The sequence below is a fragment of the Oncorhynchus masou genome, chromosome 27, assembly GCF_036934945.1.
Source record: "Oncorhynchus masou masou isolate Uvic2021 chromosome 27, UVic_Omas_1.1, whole genome shotgun sequence".
Classification (NCBI taxonomy): domain Eukaryota; kingdom Metazoa; phylum Chordata; class Actinopteri; order Salmoniformes; family Salmonidae; genus Oncorhynchus; species Oncorhynchus masou.
Window position 1 is genome coordinate 58254334 of NC_088238.1, and position 26262 is coordinate 58280595.

Sequence of the window (26262 nt, forward strand, 5' to 3'; positions counted from 1 at the left end):
AGGTGTTTTTCACTTATCTATTCGATAATCTATCAGTGGTGGCAGTTGGCTTCTCATCAGAAGCAAACGGAAAAATACTGCAGCTGGAGATTACGCAATAATTGCAACGGAGGACACCAAGCGACCACCTGGGAGATGTAGTCTCTTATGGTCAATCTTCCAATGATATGCCTACAAATACGTCACAATGCTGTAGACACCTTGGGGAAAATGTGGAAAACGTAAGCTGACTCCTAGCTCCTTCACAGCCATATTGGAATGAGGTGGTTTAAAAAAATGCGTCACTTCTTGATTTGATTGTTATCTGTTTTTTTTCTGTAACATCAGTTCTGTGGCACTCACAGGCAATATCTTTGCAGTTTTGGAAACGTCAGAGTGTTTTCTTTCCAAAGCTGTCAATTATATGCATAGTCGAGCATCTTTTCGTGACAAAATATCTTGTTTAAAACGGGAACGTTTTTCATCCAAAAATAAAAAGAGCGCCCCCTATATCGAAGAAGCTATTAGCAAGCTGGTGATATTTTATTTACATTGCTAGCTATACAGTACGTAAAGTTAGCTAGCTAACATTACGAGATCAGCTCTTTGGAGTTAGCCTGCACACTATGTTTCTGTAGAAAGCTAGCTAATAATACATAATTTTTATCATTATCAAAATATATTTACTTGCTTCAATAGGTTCTTCCACGGCCTCCGTTTTCTGGCTCCCTAGAAAAACTAAATAATGGGCAATTTTCCAGAAGTTTCCGTAAGTAAACTTGCTAGCTACTTCAGTGGATGTTGATCACATTTCTACCGACAAAATGAACACATATCTAGTGGCACATGTGTTATATTATATAGATGATATGAAAGGGATAATCAACTCAGGGCTCCATGTGTTCATTAAAAAATAACGCATAGCCCCCTCGTTGATTATCACTTACTTATGCAGCTGGTTGAGACAGTACCACACATTAAACCACTTTCATCAACTGCCCTGATAACTAAACAGTCCATGTGTGGCGGACATTTTGAAATGCTGAGTCTTGGCCCCCAGTTAAAGCACACTTCAGTTTGTCTTGACAACAATCACTCTCAGCTGTGGAAACGAGTGGGGAAGAGAAAGGTTTAGAGGTACTTATTCTTTCCTCTCCACCGGAAAACGAGAAGTTCACAGTAGATTGAAGTAAAGGACAAGTACACAGGTCCCATGTGGCTCAGTTGGTAGAGCATGGCGCGTGCAACACCAGGGTTGTGGGTTTGATTCCCACGGAGGAACACATGTACTCACTTCTGTAAGTCGCTCTGCGTAAAATCATCTGCTAAATGACTCAAATGTAAATGTACAGTGTATCATAACGAATAGGCAGAGTTTACCTGTAGAAAGAAGAATGAATAGAAAGGGTGTTTCAAGTGAATGATAACATAATGTGTGGACTGGCAGTCATTTTGAGTGTACCGATGACAGGAAGTAAAAGCAGGTGTGCTGTGATTGGTTGAGTCAACTATTTTTATGAGCCACATCAGTTAGAACTATTTGAGTGAACATTCTACATTACCATGGCAATCCAGCCTCAGTTGAATGAACATTCTACATTACCATGGCAATCCAGCCTCAATAGAACAAACATTCTACATTACCATGGTAATCCAGCTTCAGATGAATGGACATTCTACATTACCATGGCAATCCAGTCTCAGTTGAATGACCATTCTACATTATAATGGTAATCCAGCCTCAGTTGGTAGAACATTCTACATTATCTTGGTAATCCAGCCTCAGTTGAATGAACATTCTACATTACCATGGCAATCCAGCCTCAGTTGAATGAAACCTCTACATTACCATGGCAATCCAGCCTCAGTTGAATGAACATTCTACATTACCATGGCAATCCAGCCTCAGTTGGTAGAACATTCTACATTACCATTGTAATCCAGCCTCAGTTGAATGAACATTCTACATTACCATGGCAATCCAGCCTCAGTTGAATGAACATTCTACATTACCATGGCGATCCAGCCTCAGTTGAACAAACATTCTACATTACCATGGCAATATAGCCTCAGTTGAAATAACATACTACATTACCATGGCAATCCAGCCTCAGTTGGTAGAACATTCTACATTACCATGGTAATCCAGCCTCAGTTGAATGAATATTCTACATTACCATGGCAATCCAGTATCAGTTGAATGAACATTCTACATTACCATGGTAATCCAGCCTCAGTTGATAGAATAATCTACATTACCATGACAATCCAGCCTCAGTTGGTAGAACATTCTACATTACCATGGTAATCCAGCCTTAGTTGAATGAATATTCTACACTACCATGGCAATCCAGTCTCAGTTGGTAGAACATTCTACATTATAATGGTAATCCAGCCTCAGTTGGTAGAACATTCTACATTATCTTGGTAATCCAGCCTCAGTTGAATGAACATTCTACATTACCATGGCAATCCAGCCTCAGTTGAATGAAACCTCTACATTACCATGGCAATCCAGCCTCAGTTGAATGAACATTCTACATTACCATGGCAATCCAGCCTCAGTTGGTAGAACATTCTACATTACCATTGTAATCCAGCCTCAGTTGAATGAACATTCTACATTACCATGGCAATCCAGCCTCAGTTGAATGAACATTCTACATTACCATGGCGATCCAGCCTCAGTTGAACAAACATTCTACATTACCATGGCAATATAGCCTCAGTTGAAATAACATACTACATTACCATGGCAATCCAGCCTCAGTTGGTAGAACATTCTACATTACCATGGTAATCCAGCCTCAGTTGAATGAATATTCTACATTACCATGGCAATCCAGTCTCAGTTGAATGAACATTCTACATTACCATGGTAATCCAGCCTCAGTTGATAGAATAATCTACATTACCATGACAATCCAGCCTCAGTTGGTAGAACATTCTACATTACCATGGTAATCCAGCCTTAGTTGAATGAATATTCTACACTACCATGGCAATCCAGTCTCAGTTGGTAGAACATTCTACATTACCATGGCAATCCAGTCTCAGTTGAATGAATATTCTACATTACCATGGCAATCCAGCCTCAGTTGATAGAACATTCCAAAATACCTTGGCAATTATTGCATCACAATACCAGGCAGCCATTGGGAGTGTGGCCAGTTCACCAGTCAAATTGGCAGTAAAAATATGCCTGCCCACCTTTACTGAGTTAACTCAGCCAGAGACGAGAGAACGAGGGAGGAAACAAAACAAAGAGGGTTGTTTTGCTGGCGCCCTCACTCGAACTTAAAGTGCTTTCTGACGCATGAAGTCGAGGAGAAAATAACGGAAAGAAAAGAGAGGGAGGGGAAAAACAAAGGACAGCGCTCCATCCTAGTGGGTGTGTTTGTGTGTGTACCCTCCACTCTAAGAGCTAACTCAACAGCCTGAGCTAACAGGTGCTAGGCTAGGCACTAGGCTAATCACGCTGCTGCACAGCAAGCCACTAACAATGAACACCACCACATGGTAGAGCTAGCCTTAACTTCCTCGCCCTCCCTGAGAGAGCCAGTCTTTCCTAAAAGCTTTAAATTGAATATCTGACACGTCTATTTTCCTCTTTCCTTTGGTCTCTCAATCCTGTTACCAGGTTACTAAAAACCTCCACTTTTAGTACGAGACATTTGTCTAGCTCTCTTGTGTTATCGGGGGGCAATTTTCCGACAATAGCGTTAACCTTTTAGTTCAATTGGCCAGATTCATTCTGACAGCCTCTGGAAACCAACTTAAAGGTGGGGAAGAAAAGAAAAAAACACTTTCAACACTTTGTTCAAACACTTTTCAACGTCGGCAGGCAGCATAAGGTTTGAAGATTAATTTGTTTTCCAGGTTATCTGAACAAATGGTTCCCTGCAGCACGTGCGTCCAGGCATAAAGTAGCAGACAGTTATAATGGTGAACAAGCATACAAACCCTCTCATTGCCCTCTGACTCCGTCCAAACAACACCCTCCCTCCCTCAATCATTGCATAACAGGAAGACAGTTAAAATGCATTTCTGACCTTAGAGCTCAGCTTACACACACACACACACACACACACACACACACACACACACACACACACACACACACACACACACACACACACACACACACACACACACACACACACACACACGCACAAACACACACACACACACACAGCGGTCCAGAGGTCTGATTGTGTTTGTCAGTGGAGCTAAACAGGTTGACTTACTGTGGTGTCTTTCTTGTCGTTCCATCGTGTGATGAAACTGTTCTCACTCTCCATTTGCTTGAGTTGGTCCTCGTTGACCTGGTAACACACACACACGCACACGCACACACGCACACACACACAGGTAAATACATCAACCCTGTCCACTTTGAAGAAACACAGATATTCTGTACATAATATCTGTGGTAGCCTAGTGGTTAGAGCGTTGGGCCAGTAACAGAAAGGTTGCTAGATCGATATCCCCGAGCTGACAAGGTAAAAATCTGTTGTTCTGCCCCTGAACAGGGCATTTAACCCACTGTTCCTAGGCAGTCATTGTAAATAAGTATTTGTTCTGAACTGACTTGCCTGGTTAAATAAAGGTTCAATAAAAAAATGTAATAAATAAGAGGACATATATAACATTTAGGGTAAAAATAGATATTCCCTTTAATTATATAGAACCACACAATGTGGAATTATAGTTGTGTCCAGTCATTTTAATTTAAGCTAAAAGGAACAAACTATAGCGATGGGAAGTTCAGGAAGTTCAATTGGATTGTTCACAGGGTGGTTTATTATCAACTGAATGAATGACTTCAGTAGCCCATCGCTATAGTTTGTTCCTTTTAGCTTAAATTGAAGTTAAAGTTACTGGACACAACTGTAATTCCACATTGTGTGGTTTCAAAGCGTCAAAGCGAGGTAGAGAAAATTATACTTTTTACTCTAAACCCCCCCCCCCCCCCCACCCCCCACCCCACCCCACCCCCATCACTTTCAGAGAACAATTTGCTTTGTCAGGGCTATGCATTGCAATGAAGACTGGAGAGAGAGAGAAAAGACATACACACAAATGTGAACACACACACACACACTGTGTGTTGGGGTCTGATAAAAAGCCCACATCCACAGCATTCCACCACATAATGGCATTCCTAATTAGCCTGAACATCTCACTCATTTTATGCCACGGTGATGGTGTGTGTATTCACTGAGATTGGGTCCTCATTGGTTCAGCTTAATGGGTATTTGTCATGCGAACAACAGCAGCATTCCAACCTGATTAAGAGGGAATGGAAGGATGAATGGAAGGATGAATGGAGGGATGAATGGAGAGAACAGTCCTCCTCTAGGTGGGAAAAAGAGATGGGAGCCAGGCGTTCCCGGAAGAATTAGTGTGACACTAATAACGCTCTGAAACTTAAATCTCACTGGTTTAAGTTTCAGAAACTCACTGTTTCGGACACTCACTGTTTTAAGTTTCAGAATTTCACTGTTTTAAGTTTCAGACACTCACTGGTTTAAGTTTCAGAAACTCACTGGTTTAGACACTCACTGGTTTAGACACTCACTGGTTTAGACACTCACTGGTTTAGACACTCACTGGTTTAAGTTTCAGACACTCACTGGTTTAGACACTCACTGGTTTAAGTTTCCGACACTGTTTTATTTAAGACACTTACTACTTCAAGGTCAATACACTCAAGTATACTGAATGAAAATATAAACACAAAATGCTTCCATTTCAACAATTTTTCTAAGTTACATTTCATATATGGAAATCAGTCAATTGAAATCAATTAATTAAGCCCTAATCTATTGATTTCACATGACTGGGCAGGATCACTGCCATGGGTGGGCCTGGGAGGATATAGGCCCACCCACTTGGTAGCCAGGCCCACCCACTGGGGAGCCAGGCCCAGCCAATCAGAATGAGTTTTTCCCCACAAAAGAGCTTTATTACAGACAGAAATACCCCTCAGTTTCATCAGCTTTCTTGGTGTCTGGTCTCAGACGATCCAGCAGGTGAAGAAGCCGAATGTGGAGGTCCTGGGCTGGCGTGGTTACACGTGGTCTGAGGTGAAGAAGCCGAATGTGGAGGTCCTGGGTTGGCGTGGTTACACGTGGTCTGAGGTGAAGAAGCCGAATGTGGAGGTCCTGGGTTGGCGTGGTTACACGTGGTCTGAGGTGAAGAAGCAGGATGTGGAGGTCCTGGGTTGGCGTGGTTACACGTGGTCTGAGGTGAAGAAGCCGAATGTGGAGGTCCTGGGCTGGCGTGGTTACACGTGGTCTGAGGTGAAGAAGCCGAATGTGGAGGTCCTGGGTTGGCGTGGTTACACGTGGTCTGAGGTGAAGAAGCCGAATGTGGAGGTCCTGGGCTGGCGTGGTTACACGTGGTCTGAGGTGAAGAAGCAGGATGTGGAGGTCCTGGGCTGGCGTGGTTACACGTGGTCTGAGGTGAAGAAGCCGAATGTGGAGGTCCTGGGTTGGCGTGGTTACACGTGGTCTGAGGTGAAGAAGCAGGATGTGGAGGTCCTGGGCTGGCGTGGTTACACGTGGTCTGAGGTGAAGAAGCCGAATGTGGAGGTCCTGGGTTGGCGTGGTTACACGTGGTCTGAGGTGAAGAAGCAGGATGTGGAGGTCCTGGGCTGGCGTGGTTCCATGTGGTCTGAGGTGAAGAAGCCGAATGTGGAGGTCCTGGGCTGGCGTGGTTACACGTGGTCTGAGGTGAAGAAGCCGAATGTGGAGGTCCTGGGCTGGCGTGGTTACACGTGGTCTGAGGTGAAGAAGCCGAATGTGGAGGTCCTGGGTTGGCGTGGTTCCATGTGGTCTGAGGTGAAGAAGCCGAATGTGGAGGTCCTGGGCTGGCGTGGTTACACGTGGTCTGAGGTGAAGAAGCCGAATGTGGAGGTCCTGGGCTGGCGTGGTTACACGTGGTCTGAGGTGAAGAAGCCGAATGTGGAGGTCCTGGGTTGGCGTGGTTACACGTGGTCTGAGGTGAAGAAGCCGAATGTGGAGGTCCTGGGTTGGCGTGGTTACACGTGGTCTGAGGTGAAGAAGCCGAATGTGGAGGTCCTGGGCTGGCGTGGTTACACGTGGTCTGAGGTGAAGAAGCCGAATGTGGAGGTCCTGGGCTGGCGTGGTTACACGTGGTCTGAGGTGAAGAAGCCGAATGTGGAGGTCCTGGGTTGGCGTGGTTACACGTGGTCTGAGGTGAAGAAGCCGAATGTGGAGGTCCTGGGTTGGCGTGGTTACACGTGGTCTGAGGTGAAGAAGCCGAATGTGGAGGTCCTGGGTTGGCGTGGTTACATGTGGTCTGAGGTGAAGAAGCCGAATGTGGAGGTCCTGGGTTGGCGTGGTTACATGTGGTCTGAGGTGAAGAAGCCGAATGTGGAGGTCCTGGGTTGGCGTGGTTACATGTGGTCTGAGGTGAAGAAGCCGAATGTGGAGGTCCTGGGCTGGCGTGGTTACACGTGGTCTGAGGTGAAGAAGCAGGATGTGGAGGTCCTGGGTTGGCGTGGTTACACGTGGTCTGAGGTGAAGAAGCAGGATGTGGAGGTCCTGGGCTGGCGTGGTTACACGTGGTCTGAGGTGAAGAAGCAGGATGTGGAGGTCCTGGGTTGGCGTGGTTACACGTGGTCTGAGGTGAAGAAGCCGAATGTGGAGGTCCTGGGCTGGCGTGGTTACACGTGGTCTGAGGTGAAGAAGCAGGATGTGGAGGTCTTGGGTTGGCGTGGTTACACGTGGTCTGAGGTGAAGAAGCAGGATGTGGAGGTCCTGGGCTGGCATGGTTACACGTGGTCTGAGGTGAAGAAGCCGAATGTGGAGGTCCTGGGCTGGCGTGGTTACACGTGGTCTGAGGTGAAGAAGCAGGATGTGGAGGTCCTGGGTTGGCGTGGTTACACGTGGTCTGAGGTGAAGAAGCCGAATGTGGAGGTCCTGGGCTGGCGTGGTTACACGTGGTCTGAGGTGAAGAAGCAGGATGTGGAGGTCTTGGGTTGGCGTGGTTACACGTGGTCTGAGGTGAAGAAGCAGGATGTGGAGGTCCTGGGCTGGCGTGGTAACACGTGGTCTGAGGTGAAGAAGCAGGATGTGGAGGCCCTGGGCTGGCGTGGTTACACGTGGTCTCCGGTTATAAGGCTGTTTAGACGTACTGCCAAATTCTTTAAAAGGACGTTGGAGGCGGCTTATGGTAGAAAAATTTACAAATTCTCTTGCAACAGCTCTGATGGACATTACTGCTGTCAGCAGGCCAATAACACGCTTGTGTAATTGAACTTGAGACATCTGTGGCATTGTGTTGTGTGACAAAACTGCACCTTTTAGAGTTGCCTTTTATTGTGCCCAGCAGAAGGTGCACCTGTGTAATGATCCTACTGTTTAATCAGCTTCTTGATATGCCACACCTGTCAGGTGGATGGATTATCTTGGCAATGTAGAGATGCTCACTAACAGAGATGTAATCACATTTGTGCACAATTTGAGAGATAAATAATTATGTTTGTTCATATAGAAAATGTCTGGGATCTTTTATTTCAGCTCATGAAAACATGGGACCAACACTTTACATGTTGCGTTTATATATATTTTTGGTCAGTATATATGACAGGTAGAGAGATAAAACTTACCCCAAAAAGTTGTACATAGTTGGTGATGAGGTCTTGGACCACACTGATCTCTGGTGTGGTTTGTCCCTCGGTTTGGAAGAGACAGGAGGAGAACACACAGGCCAAGTCTCTGGTCTGCATCTGGTTGATATGGGAGCACCTCTGGACCCTACACAGTATAGATATACAGGAGAACACACTGATAAACACACATGTAGGTGACATAGACATCAAACACATACTGTAAGTACAGTACATAAACCCACAAATGCTTAAATACACACACAGGAACAGACACACACAGACACACACACACACACACACCGAAAATCACAGCTAAACACAATGTCCCCCTCGTACAACAACCAAACTATGTACACACTCCCTGGTCAACAGCATGAGCATGTGTGCTGGGAACTAGAGGCAATAACTGTAGGAGATGTTAAACTAGGCCACAGTCCAGGTAATAACTGTAGGAGATGTTAAACTAGGCCACAGTCCAGGTAAAACCTGTAGGAGATGTTAAACTAGGCCACAGTCCAGGTAATAACTGTAGGAGATGTTAAACTAGGCCACAGTCCAGGTAATAACTGTAGGAGATGTTAAACTAGGCCACAGTCCAGGTAATAACTGTAGGAGATGTTAAACTAGGCCACAGTCCAGGTAATAACTGTGGGAGATGTTAAACTAGGCCACAGTCCAGGTAATAACTGTAGGAGATGTTAAACTAGGCCACAGTCCAGGTAATAACTGTAGGAGATGTTAAACTAGGCCACAGTCCAGGTAATAACTGTAGGAGATGTTAAACTAGGCCACAGTCCAGGTAATGACTGTAGGAGATGTTAAACTAGGCCACAGTCCAGGTAATAACTGTAGGAGATGTTAAACTAGGGCACAGTCCAGGTAATAACTGTAGGAGATGTTAAACTAGGCCACAGTCCAGGTAATAACTGTAGGAGATGTTAAACTAGGCCACAGTCCAGGTAATAACTGTAGGATATGTTAAACTAGGCTACAGTCCAGGTAATAACTGTAGGAGATGTTAAGCTAGGCCACAGTACAGGCAATAACTGTAGGAGATGTTAAACTAGGCCACAGTCCAGGCAATAACTGTAGGAGATGTTAAACTAGGCCACAGTCCAGGTAATAACTGTAGAAGATGTTAAACTAGGCCACAGCCCAGGAAATAACTGTAGGAGATGTTAAACTAGGCCACAGTCCAGGGAATAACTGTAGGAGATGTTAAACTAGGCCACAGTCCAGGTAATAACTGTAGGAGATGTTAAGCTAGGCCACAGTCCAGGCAATAACTGTAGGAGATGTTAAACTAGGCCACAGTCCAGGTAATAACTGTAGGAGATGTTAAACTAGGCCACAGTCCAGGTAATAACTGTAGGAGATGTTAAACTAGGCCACAGTCCAGGTAATAACTGTAGGAGATGTTAAACTAGGCCACAGTCCAGGTAATAACTGTAGGAGATGTTAAGCTAGGCCACAGTACAGGCAATAACTGTAGGAGATGTTAAACTAGGCCACAGTCCAGGCAATAACTGTAGGAGATGTTAAACTAGGCCACAGTCCAGGTAATAACTGTAGAAGATGTTAAACTAGGCCACAGCCCAGGAAATAACTGTAGGAGATGTTAAACTAGGCCACAGTCCAGGGAATAACTGTAGGAGATGTTAAACTAGGCCACAGTCCAGGTAATAACTGTAGGAGATGTTAAACTAGGCCACAGTCCAGGTAATGACTGGAGGAGATGTTAAACTAGGCCACAGTCCAGGTAATAACTGTAGGAGATGTTAAGCTAGGCCACAGTCCAGGCAATAACTGTAGGAGATGTTAAACTAGGCCACAGTCCAGGTAATAACTGTAGAAGATGTTAAACTAGGCCACAGCCCAGGAAATAACTGTACGAGATGTTAAACTAGGCCACAGTCCAGGGAATAACTGTAGGAGATGTTAAACTAGGCCACAGTCCAGGTAATAACTGTAGGAGATGTTAAACTAGGCCACAGTCCAGGTAATGACTGGAGGAGATGTTAAACTAGGCCACAGTCCAGGTAATAACTGTAGGAGATGTTAAACTAGGCCACAGTCCAGGTAATAACTGTAGGAGATGTTAAACTAGGCCACAGTCCAGGTAATAACTGTAGGAGATGTTAAACTAGGCCACAGTCCAGGTAATAACTGTAGGAGATGTTAAGCTAGGCCACAGTCCAGGCAATAACTGTAGGAGATGTTAAACTAGGCCACAGTCCAGGTAATAACTGTAGAAGATGTTAAACTAGGCCACAGCCCAGGAAATAACTGTACGAGATGTTAAACTAGGCCACAGTCCAGGGAATAACTGTAGGAGATGTTAAACTAGGCCACAGTCCAGGTAATAACTGTAGGAGATGTTAAACTAGGCCACAGTTCAAATTCCAGCAAAATCCCCAATTAAGTATTTTTTATTTCATTGCACCTTTATTTTGACAGGGAGACATGCAGAGAACAATGTCTCTTTTAGAAATGATGATGCCTGTACACACATAAAAACACATCAATATACACTATACACAACAATATACACTATACACATCAATATACACTATACACATCAATATACACTATACACATCAATACACACTATACACATCAATATACACTATACACAACAATATACACTATACACATCAATATACACTAAACACATCAATATACACTATACATATCAATATACACTATACACATCAATATACACTAAACACATCAATATACACTATACACATCAATATACACTAAACACATCAATATACACTATACACATCAATATACACTATACACATCAATATACACTATACACATCAATACACACTATACACATCAATATACACTATACACAACAATATACACTATACACATCAATATACACTATACACATCAATATACACTATACAGATCAATATACACTATACACATCAATATACACTAAACACATCAATATACACTATACACATCAATATACACTATACAGATCAATATACACTATACACATCAATATACACTATACACATCAATATACACTATACACATCAATATACACTATACACATCGATATACACTATACACATCAATATACACTATACACAACAATATACACTATACACATCAATATACACTATACACATCAATATACACTATACAGATCAATATACACTATACACAACAATATACACTATACACATCAATATACACTAAACACATCAATATACACTATACATATCAATATACACTATACACATCAATATACACTATACAGATCAATATACACTATACACATCAATATACACTATACAGATCAATATACACTATACACAACAATATACACTATACACATCAAGATACACTAAACACATCAATATACACTATACACATCAATATACACTATACAGATCAAGATACACTATACACATCAATACACGGAAATCAAAACACAAGCATGGAAAACAAACACATTTGTCAGTAAAAGGGTCATCGATCAGCCTTTTGAATTGCCCTCGAGGCACCACATTGTAGAGAGCCTCGGAGATTACTCCACACGTAAGGTGCACAAAACCTAAAACGCAGATTGACCTAACTCAGTGGAGACGGAAGACATATCCAGAGTTAGCCATCCCTCAGACTGGGTCTGGTATCTCGTCCATCTGTAGGTTAACAATGAAGGTACTGTGGAAATCTTCTCCAAACGATCTGCTCATTACCATAATAGTCAGATTAATAATCCAACCGATAATCCAATCAATACACTGTGGTTTTGGAGCAGAACAGCAGCGCTGTAAGCATCAGTGTGCAAGACCTCATCAGACCTGACAAGTAGTAGAAGTGAATTATAAGTATTTACAGAATCTAACAGAAGTAGAAATATGATGTATCAACTGTATGTCCATATCTACTTTACTAGAAGGGTGGAAGTGGGGGAGAATGTGTTCTAGACTAGTTCTCAGGGTTATTTTATTTTGGATTTAACCCTATCTGGTAAACCATGGGACATGAGAGTCTGCAAAAAAAAACAAAAAACATCTACATGAACCATTTTTATTTTAATTTTTTATCTGAGTGGGCGATGGGTAAATGAAGTGACTTCTGCAGAGCAAGATATTGTGGTTAGAAGTGTCAATAAGAACAGGTGGCATCGCTATGTCGGTGTGCCCAAGTCTGTGTTGTTGTCTCACTTACCACCCACACACAGTTCTCTGTGTGTGTGTGTGTGTGTGTGTGTGTGTGTGTGTGTGTGTGTGTGTGTGTGTGTGTGTGTGTGTGTGTGTGTGTGTGTGTGTGTGTGTGTGTGTGTGTGTGTGTGTGTGTGTGTGTGTGTGTGTGTGTGTGTGTGTGCCATGTAACTGTCTTTTATTCCACCACATAATGGCGTATGGAATTCAGACAATATATATTATGATATTCAGACTATATACAGTATATATATATTACAACATTCAGATCATATATATATATATATATATATATATATATATATATATATATATATATATATATATATATATACAGCTGAAGTTTGAAGTTTACATACACCTTAGCCAAATACATTTAAACTCAGTTTTCACAATTCCTGACATTTAATCCTAGTAAAAATTCCCTGTTTTAGGTCGGTTAGGATCACCACCTTATTTTAAGAATGTGAAATGTCAGAATAATAGTTGAGATAATGATTTATTTCAGCTTTTATTTCTTTCATCACATTCCCAGTGGGTCAGAAGTTTACATACTCAATTATTATTTGGTATCATTGCCTTTAAATTGTTTAACTTGGGTCAAACGTTTCAGGTAGCCTCCCACAAGTTTCGCACATTAAGTTGGGTGAATTGTGGCCCATTCCTCCTGACAGAGCTGGTGTAACTGAGTCAGGTTTGTAGGCCTCCTTGAGATGTTGCTTCAATATAACCACATCATTTTCCTTTCTCATGATGCTATCTATTTTGTGAAGTGTACCAGTCCCTCCTGCAGCAAAGCACCCCCACAACATGATGCTGCCACCCCCATGCTTCACGGTTGGGATGGTGTTCTTCGGCTTACAAGCCTCCCCCTTTTTTCTCCAAACATAACAATAGTCATTATGGCCAAACAGTTCTATTTTTGTTTCATCAGACCAGAGGACATTTCTACAAAAAGTACGATCTTTGTTCCCATGTGCAGATGCAAACCGTAGTCTGGATTTTTTAATGGTGGTTTTGAGGCAGTGGCTTCTTCCTTGCTGAGCGACCTTTCAGGTTATGTCGATATAGGACTCATTTTACTCTGGATATAGATACTTTTTTACCTGTTTCCTCCAGCATCTTCACAAGGTCCTTTGATGTTGTTCTGGGATTGATTTGCACTTTTCTCACCAAAGTACATTCATCTCTAGGAGACAGAATGCATCTCCTTCCTGAGCGGTATGATGGCTGCGTGGTCCCATGATGTTTATACTTGAGTACTATTGTTTGTACAGATGAACACGGTACCTTCAGGTGTTTGGAAATTACTCCCAAGGGTGAACCAGACTTGTGGATGTCTATAATTATTTTTCTGATGTCTTGGCTGATTTCTTTTGATTTTCCCATGATGTCAAGCAAAGAGGCACTGGGGTTGAAGGTAGGCCTTGAAATACATCCACAGGTAGACCTCCAATTGACTCAAATTATGTCATTTAGCCTATCAGAAGCTTTAAAGCCATGACATCATTTTCTGGAATTCTCCAAGCTGTTTAAAGGCACAACTTCTGACCCACTGGAATTATGAAACAATGAATTATAGAATGACAGATTTGTACCTTGTCAGCTTGGAGCTTTGAACTTGCAACCTTCGGTTACCAGTCCAACGCTCTGCCGCCCCTAAACTCTAACCACTAAGCTACCCTGCCGCCCCATACATTGAATTGTAAGTGAAATAATCTGTAAACAATTGTTGGAAAAATGACTTGGGTCATGCACAAAGTAGATGTCCTTACCGACTTGCCAAAACTATAGTTTGTTTACAAGACATTTGTGGAGTGTTTGAAAAACAAGTTTTAATGACTCCAACCTAAGTGTATGTTAACTTCTGACTTCAACTGTATCATGATATTAATACTATATGTCTGAATAACATAATATATATATTATAATATTCAGACCATATATATATATATACATATGATATTCACACTATATATATTATGATATTCTGACTATATATATTATGATATTCAGACGATATATATATTATAATATTCAGACCATATATATATATATACATATGATATTCACACTATATATATTATGATATTCTGACTATATATATTATGATATTCAGACAATATATATATATATATATATATATCTGTCACATTCGTCATAACGAGGGGAGAAAGGCTCAGTGTGAGATGAATAAATTCGTATTTTTTTTTTAAACGAAGAACACTAAACAAAAATAACAAAAACAGATGAATAATAAAGAAAGCTTTTTAAACCTTGAGACAATTGAGACGTGGATTGTGTATTCAGAGGGTGATTGTGCAAAACAAAAGATTTAAGTGTCTTTGAACGAGGTATGTTTCCCGTGTGTATCAAGAATGGTCCACCACCCAAAGGACATCGAAAGAACTTGACACAACTGTGGGAAGCATTGGAGCCAATATGGGCATCCCTGTGGAACGCTTTCAACACCTTGTCGTCCATGCCCCGACAAATTGAGGCTGTTCTGAGTGTAAAAGGGGGCGCAACTCAAAATTAGGAAGGTGTTTCTTATGTTTTGTACACTCAGAGTATAGTATAATATTCAGGCTCTCCTTTTCAGACAAACTACTTGACCTACATGTTCGTAAGTGCTTGTTATAGTGAAATACTCGTCTGAAAATGTGTCTACAGTGAAAGGAACAGTGACATGATGCGTGTAGTAGGGTAGCTTTGACCGGTGTGTGTGTGTGTGTGTGTGTGTGTGTGTGTGTGTGTGTGTGTGTGTGTGTGTGTGTGTGTGTGTGTGTGTGTGTGTGTGTGTGTGTGTGTGTGTGTCTGTGTGTGTGTGTGCGTGTGTGTGCGTGTGTGTGCGTGTGTGTGTGCGTGTGTGTGTGTGTGTGTGTGTGTGTGTGTGCAGCCTCACCTGTAGAGATGTTGCAGCAGAGCAGTCAGGGTGGATCTGTTGATCTTGGGAAGACTCTGGATAAATCTAGAGTACTTCTCAACTCTCCTTTTCTCATCCTCCTCATCTACACTCAGCAAAGAAAGGAGGCCATTGATTAAAACAAAAGACCCACAAATATAAATAAAGCTACACTAACACAATTATTTAGTTAATGTTCAAACAAGTTGGCCATAATTAATACCTTTTCACTCGTGTACAGTTACTGTGCCTCCCAATAACCAGAATGTTGTATTCAAATCTGCAGCTAAAATCCTAATTGAAAGCTTTTGGAGATGATACACTGACCCAATGGAACTGACCCGTAATGACCCAAATGGTATATAAATATGCATCATTTCTACATCAATATTAAACATTCAAAGGTAATCTGTGCCTCTACACACCTAGTGCAGACACCCAGTAGGGGTAGAGCTCCTTGGTCAGCAAGGCGTCCTCGGCCTGGGACAGAAAGGTCTTCAGGGTGTCAGTGACGTCCTCCAGCTGGTGCTCCAGGACATGGAGCTTCACGTTGCGGGCGTCCTGCCTGAAGGCCCCCAGGAGCAGGGATACACGGCCCGGGTCCCCACTAACGCTGTAGATCCCCTGATGACACAGACCTAGAGGAGTGGGAGAAAAGGTAGGGGAAGGAGGAAGGGAGAGGGAGTGAGAGAGAGAGACAGCATGAAAACAAGTCCTCAAACCCTCATGTATTCAGCCAGCAGTATACCAACCCTGCATCCAGCTGCTGTCTTGCCTCTGAAGCTAAGTAGTGTCGGTCCTGCTCAGTCCCTGAATGGGAGACCAGATGCTCACCGTACTGGGTGACAAAAGCTATGCAGCTGTCCACAACGATGGGGACTCCCTTTTTACTCAGCTGCTGGTTGCTTAGAGCCCTGCCGTCCGTGCCAGAGGCCAATTTGATCGCAGAGTGCCACAGCGCAAAGTCCACTTTGTTGAAACCATGGATGTACACAGTTCTGTACGAAAGCAGAAAAAAGTCAGACAAACTAAAAATGTCTCAGAGATACCATACAGCATTTTTAGGAAAATAGACACTGACAGAAGTCTAATAACCTACTATTTAATTCTCAAACATTGCAGTGTTTCCCCTACGATTTCTTTCAGCAGAGGTGGCAAAGTTAGTGGGCGTGGCTAATGGCGAAGTCTCCAGACCCAAAATTTTGAGGCCCACCTCTTGGCTGCAGAGAGAACATTTTGCTGTTTAAAAGCTGATTTCATGCAATTTTAAATGTTTTGCCATGGGGCGGAGAGAAAATGTTTGTTTTAAAGCTAGTTTCATGCAATGATGCACATTCTGTCATGGTGTCAAGAGAAAGAACATCTCTTTTTAAAGTTAATTTCATGCAATTCTACACAGCAAAAAAATAGCAGATTTAAAATGTATTTGACACATTTGCCATGTCATTATGCTTAGTGACCCAGACAACCAATGTGGACCTCATGTCATGACATTTTAGGAATTTAGATTCTCCCTGACTGTCAAGACTTTATTCTGGTGTTTGTTAGTTCTCAAAAATCTAATTAAAAAATACTCCATTATCTTGTCTACATACTTTAAATATGCTTTTAGTAGTTTAAGTTCACACTAAAAAATATATTAATTTTTGTCATATTTTTTTAAGTGGCGGACACGATTTAGCCGCAGCAGCCAAATGAATATAGGGAAAACACTGCAATGGAAAATACACACATCAGAACACAGTGTCAAACCTGCAAAGCAGCCTGGAATCAAACAAACCACATATACACATACCTTCCACCCTCCACCATCAAGAGCACTTGGATCCTCTCCTCACCTTCTACATGTGTGGAAACAGCTGAGAAAAGAGAACAACGCTGAAACAACTCTGAAACAACTCTGAAACAACGCTGAAACAACTCTGAAACAACGCTGAAACAACTCTGAAACAACGCTGAAACAACTCTGAAACAACGCTGAAACAACTCTGAAACAACGCTGAAACAACTCTGAAACAACGCTGAAACAACTCTGAAACAACGCTGAAACAACTCTGAAACAACGCTGAAACAACTCTGAAACAACGCTGAAACAAAGCATAGCTACACTGCACGTATAGAGTATTCCTCGCTTTATGGGAGGGAAAGTGTTCCTTCTAGAAACAGTTGTCGTAAACAAAGCTACACACCATGCAGATCTGCTCGGACAACAGAAAACAGAGGGAACGAGACAGAAAGAGAGGAAATCTAAGCGAGTGTTTGTGACGGCTACCATAAATGCTTCACACTAGAGTAAGTAACATTTTCCTGTTGCTGTGTAGCCGACACTACTGTAGGCATTTGGTCGTTGTCTTATAGATGTTTCTGCGTGAGGTTCAGTCAGTAGGGGGAGGTTCACTCAGTAGGGGGAGGTTCACTCAGTAGGGGGAGGTTCACTCAGTAGGGGGAGGTTCACTAAGGAGGGTGAACTGGGGCTTGAAGCCTGGGTGTCACCTGTTACAATGTGTTGGCCTGGGTGGTGCCAAATCAGATCGCACTGGTTTGTATTATTCTACACACCCCTACCCCCTTCTCCACACACCTTCCTCCTCCACACACACACACACACACACACACACACACACACACACACACACACACACACACACACACACACACACACACACACACACACACACACACACACACACACACACACACACACACACACAGCACAACTTGGATGACTACATGCCAATTATTTTCGCACCCATGAATCTCCTGCTCTTCTATTTATTAATTTTCTTATTGGCCACAAGCTACACTATATTTTAGAACAATCCGATCTGCTTTACTGTCAAGTATTGTAAGAAGATCATATAAATTATATATTATATATTCACAGGTAACACTGCTCTTAAAACATTTACAATGAAGACATTAAGCATTCAGCTTTCATCCAGGGCGCCTTACAGGAGCATTTAGGGTTAAGTGCCTTGCTCGAGGGCACATCGACAGATTTTTTCACCTAGTCGGCTCGGGGATTTGAAGCAGCGACATTTTGGTTACTGGACCAACGCTCTTAACCGCTAGGCTAGAAACTCTCAATAATATATGGAGGTAAACAGGCAAAACAATTAATCTCCACACACTCTCTGGTGGCAAATTATGTGCTGATGTTGTGTTTGGCAGAGTTTCAAGGGCAAGGAATTTAGCTCTGTTTCCAGCAACCTGCGGTAACAAACAACAACCCAGAAGCTTCAGAGATTGTATTGACTTGAGAAGACTTTATTTAATAAAACAGTGTTATCAGGTAAATGCAACAAACACATCAAAATCCCTTTATCCACCTCTCGGCTCTCGCTGAGGAAATGTTATTATATTTTATGCTTCTGGGATAAGGAAGCTAACTCTGCGGCCTCGTAGGCCTGTAATTAGTATTGGGATTCAAGCCTGTAAAAAAAAACAAAAAAGTGCTTGATATACTTAGCTTCTTCATTCTTCTGAGAAAAAACATGTTTTAAGGTAACAACAGTCCACATTATCACACAGCAATGATGTGTATTAAAGGCCTGGAAATCAACTGTGACCTTGCTTACAAGACGATGTGAATGAATCTATTATTTTCCAATATGTGCTGTGTGGTGGAGAGAGAGAGAGAGAGAGAGAGAGAGAGAGAGAGAGAGAGAGAGAGAGAGAGAGAGAGAGAGAGAGAGAGAGAGAGAGAGAGAGAGAGAGAGAGAGAGAGAGAGAGAGAGAGCGAGAGAGAGTCGCATAGTTCTGGTTTTGCTAATGGGTATCATTGGAGTGATTCTATCTTCGATGAATCAGGGGCTGGTACTCATGCAAAAAGCCTGGCTCACTCACTCCAATTTCCCTTGCACTAGTTGTTTAATTTCCTTGTTGGCCAGTGACAATTTTGGAAGAATAAAACACCGTTTTACAAACTACACCCCTGTCACAAGTACTGAATCAAATATGTTGATGATGTACTTATCTTGTTCTGAAACAACCAATCAAAACAAATCTTTTGACCATTGGGTTACAATAATATGTGAGTTGTGTAGATGCTTTTCTACGAAAACCAATAGCCCAAACCTCATGTCTCTGTCATAATCCGTTCAAGGGTTGTTGGAGTTTTTACCCATGTATGATTGGCCAAAATTGGGTGACTAAATCAACGTAGGCAAGAGTTTAAAAGTGGTAAAAAAAATCTACTTAAATAAATGTGGAAAATAGCATTGAGACAGCTAGGCTGGTTGCTGTGTGAGAGTTAAGGCTAATTGACAGGCTGTTGAACTCGTCATATTTCTTCTCGAATCCGTAGGACATAAAACAATATAAGAGGTAAGATAGATATCGTTTTTGAGGCACGACATGTAGTATTTTTCATATTTTAGTATATGCTCTTCATATTAATGTAGAAACGAGTATTCTTCTTCAAATTTAACAATTTAACAAGTAACAAGCTTATCTCTGTGAAATGTCAACGGAGTGTACCGCAAGCTTTAATTATCAAAGCCTTTTTACACGTAATTCAGCTTGTGTCACGCTAATTTACCCCTTTTGCGACTCGCAGAAACATCTTTGCAGATAACCGCCACAACATGTCAACCCTCAGAAGTTGCAGCGAGACAGTGGCACCGATTCTGTCTTCTAGAGCTCCTTGCTTAGTATCGGATGTATAAAGTAACAAAATCTGACTCTTTGAATGTAATGTTAACGATATGTTAGAGAAAGACTCCACTGAACAATTCAGAACATGAAGAATCATATTTGCCTTGGGAAAAAAATAAAAAATAATTATAACATAAAGAAGTGAAATTTCATCACCAAAGCACTTTTTCAACCACTCTGGGCAGAGTGAAAAAACACCTTGCAATACGGGATGGACACTGAGATCAGAACACTATGGCAACTTAACTCTAACTATGCAATACGGGATGGACACTGAGATCAGAACACTATGGCAACTTAACTAGATCATCAGTTTCATTAATCACTTTATTTTATTCTCTCTCATGTAGAAAAAAGTAAAAAATAAAGAAAAACCCTTGAATGAGTACTGTAGGTGTATTCAAACTATTGACTGGTACTATATAAGGTAGTGTGGGGTCCTAAATTATTGACACCCTTGGTAAAATACAAATTCCTTTCTTTTACTTTCAGGTGTGTGCATTGTTGTGAATTGTTAGATACTACTGCACTGTTGGAGCTAGGAACACAAGCATTTCGCTACAACCGGCAATAAAAACTGCTAAATATGTGCATGTGACCAATACAATTTGATATGAGTTTGATTTGGGGAAGAGATTACTACCCTATTTTTTACCCAAGACATGCTAACCTCCCCTGTTATTGGTAATGGTGAGAGGTTAGCATGTCATATCATACCCCCAAGACATGCTAACCTCCCCTGTTATTGGTAATGGTGAGAGGTTAGCATGTCATATCATACCCCCAAGACATGCTAACCTCCCCTGTTATTGGTAATGGTGAGAGGTTAGCATGTCATATCATACCCCCAAGACATGCTAACCTCCCCTGTTATTGGTAATGGTGAGAGGTTAGCATGTCATATCATACCCCCAAGATATGCTAACCTCCCCTGTTAGGGCACCCTCATAGATATCATCCTAACCAACTTGCCCTCTAAATACACCTCTGCTGTCTTCAACCAAGATCTCAGCGATCACTGCCTCATTGCCTGCATCCGTAATGGGTCAGCGGTCAAACGACCCCCACTCATCACTGTAAAACGCTCCCCGAAACACTTCTGCGAGCAGGCCTTTCTTATCGACCTGGCCGGGGTATCCTGGAAGGATATTGATCTCATCCCGTCAGTAGAGGATGCCTGGATATTTAAAAAAAATGCCTTCCTAACCATCTTAAATAAACATGCCCCATTCAATAAATGTAGAACCAGGAACAGATATAGCCCTTGGTTCTCCCCAGACCTGACTGCCCTTAACCAACACAAAAACATCCTATGGCGTTCTGCATTAGCAGTGATATGCAGCTGTTCAGGGAAGCTAGAAACCATTATACACAGGCAGTTAGAAAAGCCAAGGCTAGCTTTTTCAAGCAGAAATTTGCTTCCTGCAAAACTAACTCAAAAAAGTTCTGGGACACTGTAAAGTCCATGAAGAATAAGAACACCTCCTCCCAGCTGCCCACTGCACTGAAGATAGGAAACACTGTCACCACTGATAAATCCACCATAATTGAGAATTTCAATAAGCATTTTTCTACGGCTGGCCATGCTTTCCACCTGGCTACTCCTACCCCGGTCAACAGCACTGCACCCCTCACAGCAACTCGCCCAAGCCTTCCCCATTTCTCTTTCTCCCAAATCCTTTCAGCTGATGTTCTGAAAGAGCTGCAAAATCTGGACCCCTACAAATCAGCCGGGCTAGACAATCTGGACCCTTTCTTTCTAAAATTATCTGCCAAAATTGTTGCCACCCCTATTACTAGCCTGTTCAACCTCTCTTTCGTGTCATCTGAGATCCCTAAAGATTGGAAAGCAGCTGCGGTCATCCCCTCTTCAAAGGGGGGGACACTCTTGACCCAAACTGCTACAGACCTATATCTATCCTACCATGCCTTTCTAAGGTCTTCGAAAGCCAAGTCAACAAACAGATTACCGACCATTTCGAATCTCACCATACCTTCTCTGCTATGCAATCTGGTTTCAGAGCTGGTCATGGGTGCACCTCAGCCACGCTCAAGGTCCTAAACGATATCTTAACCGCCATCGATAAGAAACATTACTGTGCAGCCGTGTTCATTGATCTGCCCAAGGCTTTCGACTCTGTCAATCACCACATCCTCATCGGCAGACAGCCTTGGTTTCTCAAATGATTGCCTCGCCTGGTTCACCAACTACTTCTCTGATAGAGTTCAGTGTGTCAAATCGGAAGGTCTGCTGTCCGTACCTCTGGCAGTCTCTATGGGGGTGCCACAGGGTTCAATTCTTGAACCGACTCTCTTCTCTGTATACATCAATGAGGTCGCTCTTGCTGCTGGTGAGTCTCTGATCCACCTCTACACAGACGACACCATTCTGTATACTTTTGGCCCTTCTTTGGACACTGTGTTAACAACCCTCCAGGCAAGCTTCAATGCCATACAACTCTCCTTCCGTGGCCTCCAATTGCTCTTAAATACAAGTAAAACTAAATGCATGCTCTTCAACCGATCGCTACCCGCACCTATCCGCCTGTCCAACATCACTACTCTGGACGGCTCTGATTTAGAATACGTGGACAACTACACATACTTAGGTGTCTGGTTAGACTGTAAACTCTCCTTCCAGACCCATATTAAATATCTCCAATCCAAAGTTAAATCTAGACTTGGCTTCCTATTTCGCAACAAAGCATCCTTCACTCATGCTGCCAAACATACCCTTGTAAAACTGACCATCCTACCAATCCTCGACTTTGGCGATGTCATTTACAAAATAGCCTCCAATACCCTACTCAACAAATTGGATGCAGTCTATCACAGTGCAATCCGTTTTGTCACCAAAGCCCCATATACTACCCACCATTGCGACCTGTACGCTCTCGTTGGCTGGCCCTCGCTTCATACTCGTCGCCAAACCCACTGGCTCCATGTCATCTACAAGACCCTGCTAGGTAAAGTCCCCCCTTATCTCAGCTCGCTGGTCACCATAGCATCTCCCACCTGTAGCACACGCTCCAGCAGGTATATCTCTCTAGTCACCCCCAAAACCAATTCTTTCTTTGGCCGCCTCTCCTTCCAGTTCTCTGCTGCCAATGACTGGAACGAACTACAAAAAGCACTGAAACTGGAAACACTTATCTCCCTCACTTGCTTTAAGCACCAACTGTCAGAGCAGCTCACAGAATCCTGCACCTGTACATAGCCCACCTATATTTTAGCCAAAACAACTACCTCTTTCCCTACTGTATTTAATTTATTTATTTTGCTCCTTTGCACCCCATTATTTTTATTTCTACTTTGCACATTCTTCCATTGCAAATCTACCATTCCAGTGTTTTACTTGCTATATTGTATTTACTTTGCCACCATGGCCTTTTTTTGCCTTTACCTCCCTTATCTCACCTCATTTGCTCACATTGTATATAGACTTGTTTATACTGTATTATTGACTGTATGTTTGTTTTGCTCCATGTGTAACTCTGTGTCGTTGTATGTGTCGAACTGCTTTGCTTTATCTTGGCCAGGTCGCAATTGTAAATGAGAACTTGTTCTCAACTTGCCTACCTGGTTAAATAAAGGTGAAATAAATAAATAAATAAAAAATTGGTAATGGTGAGAGGTTAGCATGTAATATCATACCCCAAGACATGCTAACTTCCCCTGTTATTGGTAATGGTGAGAGGTTAGCGTGTCATGGGGGTATGATATTACATGCTAACCTCCCCTGTTATTGGTAATGGTGAGAGGTTAGCGTGTCATGGGGGTATGATATTACATGCTAACCTCCCCTGTTATTGGTAATGGTGAGAGGTTAGCATGTCTTGGGGATATGATGTTACATGCTAACCTCCCCTGTTATTGGTAATGGTGAGAGGTTAGCATGTCATGGGGGTATGATATTACATGCTAACCTCCCCTGTTATTGGTAATGGTGAGAGGTTAGCATGTCTTGGGGATATGATGTTACATGCTATCCTCCCCTGTTATTGGTAATGGTGACAGGTTAGCATGTCATGGGGGTATGATATTACATGCTAACCTCCCCTGTTATTGGTAATGGTGAGAGGTTAGCATGTCTTGGGGGTATGATATTACATGCTAACCTCACCTGTTATTGGTAATGGTGAGAGGTTAGCATGTCTTGGGGGTATGATATTACATGCTAACCTCACCTGTTATTGGTAATGGTGAGAGGTTAGCGTGTCATGGGGGTATGATATTATCTGCTAACCTCCCCTGTTATTGGTAATGGTGAGAGGTTAGCATGTCATGGGTGTATGATCATTGGCCCTCTGTAACTTTCACACTCATCATTATAATAAATCATTCAGGATAATTTGTAACCATGGTAGCATCCGCATAAATCCACATACGTGTTTAGAAACACATTTATTTCTTATTTACATTAAAAGTGACTCTGAAATGACACAATACATTATTCCCCATTAATTTCTATTGGTCACAAAATAATCTGAAATACAACTAAAACAAACAGCAAATGCATCCAACAAGTTTGTAGAGTCACCAGCTTGATGTAGTCATTGCGTGCTGTGAATATGGCACCAAATACTAAACTTTTAACTACTTTATCTATAGGAATCTTTAAGGGTGTCAATCATTTTGATGCCCACCTTTTTGAGAGAAAAAAATATATACATCTATTTCTCTGAGCAATTGTATTACTATAAAATAATATCATTTTATTTGGATTTTGTTTCTACAATATACTGTAGCTCGGTGTTTGAATTACTTTTTTTGTTTACAGTCATTATTGCTCATCTTTATCAAGGGTGTCAATAATTTAACCCCACTATACATATTATAAATGACTCCAAACTGGAGCCAGAGTGACATTTCTAAAGCAGTACAGCTGGTTAGTTGTCTAGTGATCATCCCAATGCCTCTAAATTGTCAAACAAATGTCTGATCTTTCTGTGGTACACTGCGGCAACCCTCCTGGTTGTGGTTTCACAGTGTTACTAATGGGTGCAAAGACTATGTCACAGGATGGGGTTCCTTACATTCAACTCAGATTCCAAAACGTTTCACCCCGTAAGAGAACACAGAGAGCCCCTCTGGTACCTCTGAGGCTTCCCGTCTGTGACAAACATGAATTTCAGGGTGCCGGGAGAATCAGGAAAGCCATGGCAGCTCACAGCTCCCTAATCCCACCCCAGGTAAGAGGAGGGGGGCGGGAACGCAGCGACGTTCCGATTTGATCTACAGTAAGCCTTAAACGGATTAAAGAGATTGATTTATTTATTTATTTTCCTGCCCATACACATAATTCTGCTGCAATCAATTGACATTTTGCAAGTTTCGTTGGCTGCCACCTCCGTGTGAACTTCTCGCCAACATGGCTGACACACCCACTGGGCAACTTCTTCGCTCTCTGCTGAGTAGACTTATAAAGACGACTGTAGTGTGGCGACTATCTCTCAGAAGTTGGAGGGCACGCTCATGCTTTCCACCATAGTGTGGAGATGTCCACATGCCAGCGGAGAGAGACGGTGCCACTTCAAAGATGATAACTAACTCCAGGCAGGGTCAAGATGATAACTAATGCCAGGCAGGGTTAAGATGATAACTAATGCCAGGCAGGGTCAAGATGATAACTAATGCCAGGCAGGGTCAAGATGATAACTAATACCAGGCAGGGTCAAGATGATAACAAATGGTCAAGATGATAACTAATGCCAGGCAGGGTCAAGATGATAACAAATGCCAGGCAGGGTCAAGATGATAACTAATGCCAGGCAGGGTCAAGATGATAACTAATGCCAGGCAGGGTCAAGATGATAACTAATGCCAGGCAGGGTCAAGATGATAACTAATGCCAGGCAGGGTCAAGATGATAACTAATGCCAGGCAGGGTC

At 42.4% G+C, this 26262-nt stretch overlaps 1 protein-coding gene across 3 annotated transcripts in view; it reads right to left on the reverse strand.

Moving 5' to 3' along the window:
- Positions 1-26262, reverse strand: part of arap2 (ArfGAP with RhoGAP domain, ankyrin repeat and PH domain 2) — a 267094-nt gene that overhangs the window by 44465 nt on the left and 196367 nt on the right. For all 3 annotated transcript variants that reach the window (XM_064940778.1, XM_064940777.1, XM_064940779.1), the window contains exons 19-24: positions 17511-17574; positions 16550-16713; positions 16141-16353; positions 15716-15821; positions 8618-8765; positions 4227-4304 (exon numbers count right to left, since the gene is read on the reverse strand). In XM_064940778.1, coding sequence (XP_064796850.1) covers positions 4227-4304; positions 8618-8765; positions 15716-15821; positions 16141-16353; positions 16550-16713; positions 17511-17574 — 773 coding nt within the window. The remainder of the gene's footprint in view (positions 1-4226; positions 4305-8617; positions 8766-15715; positions 15822-16140; positions 16354-16549; positions 16714-17510; positions 17575-26262) is intronic.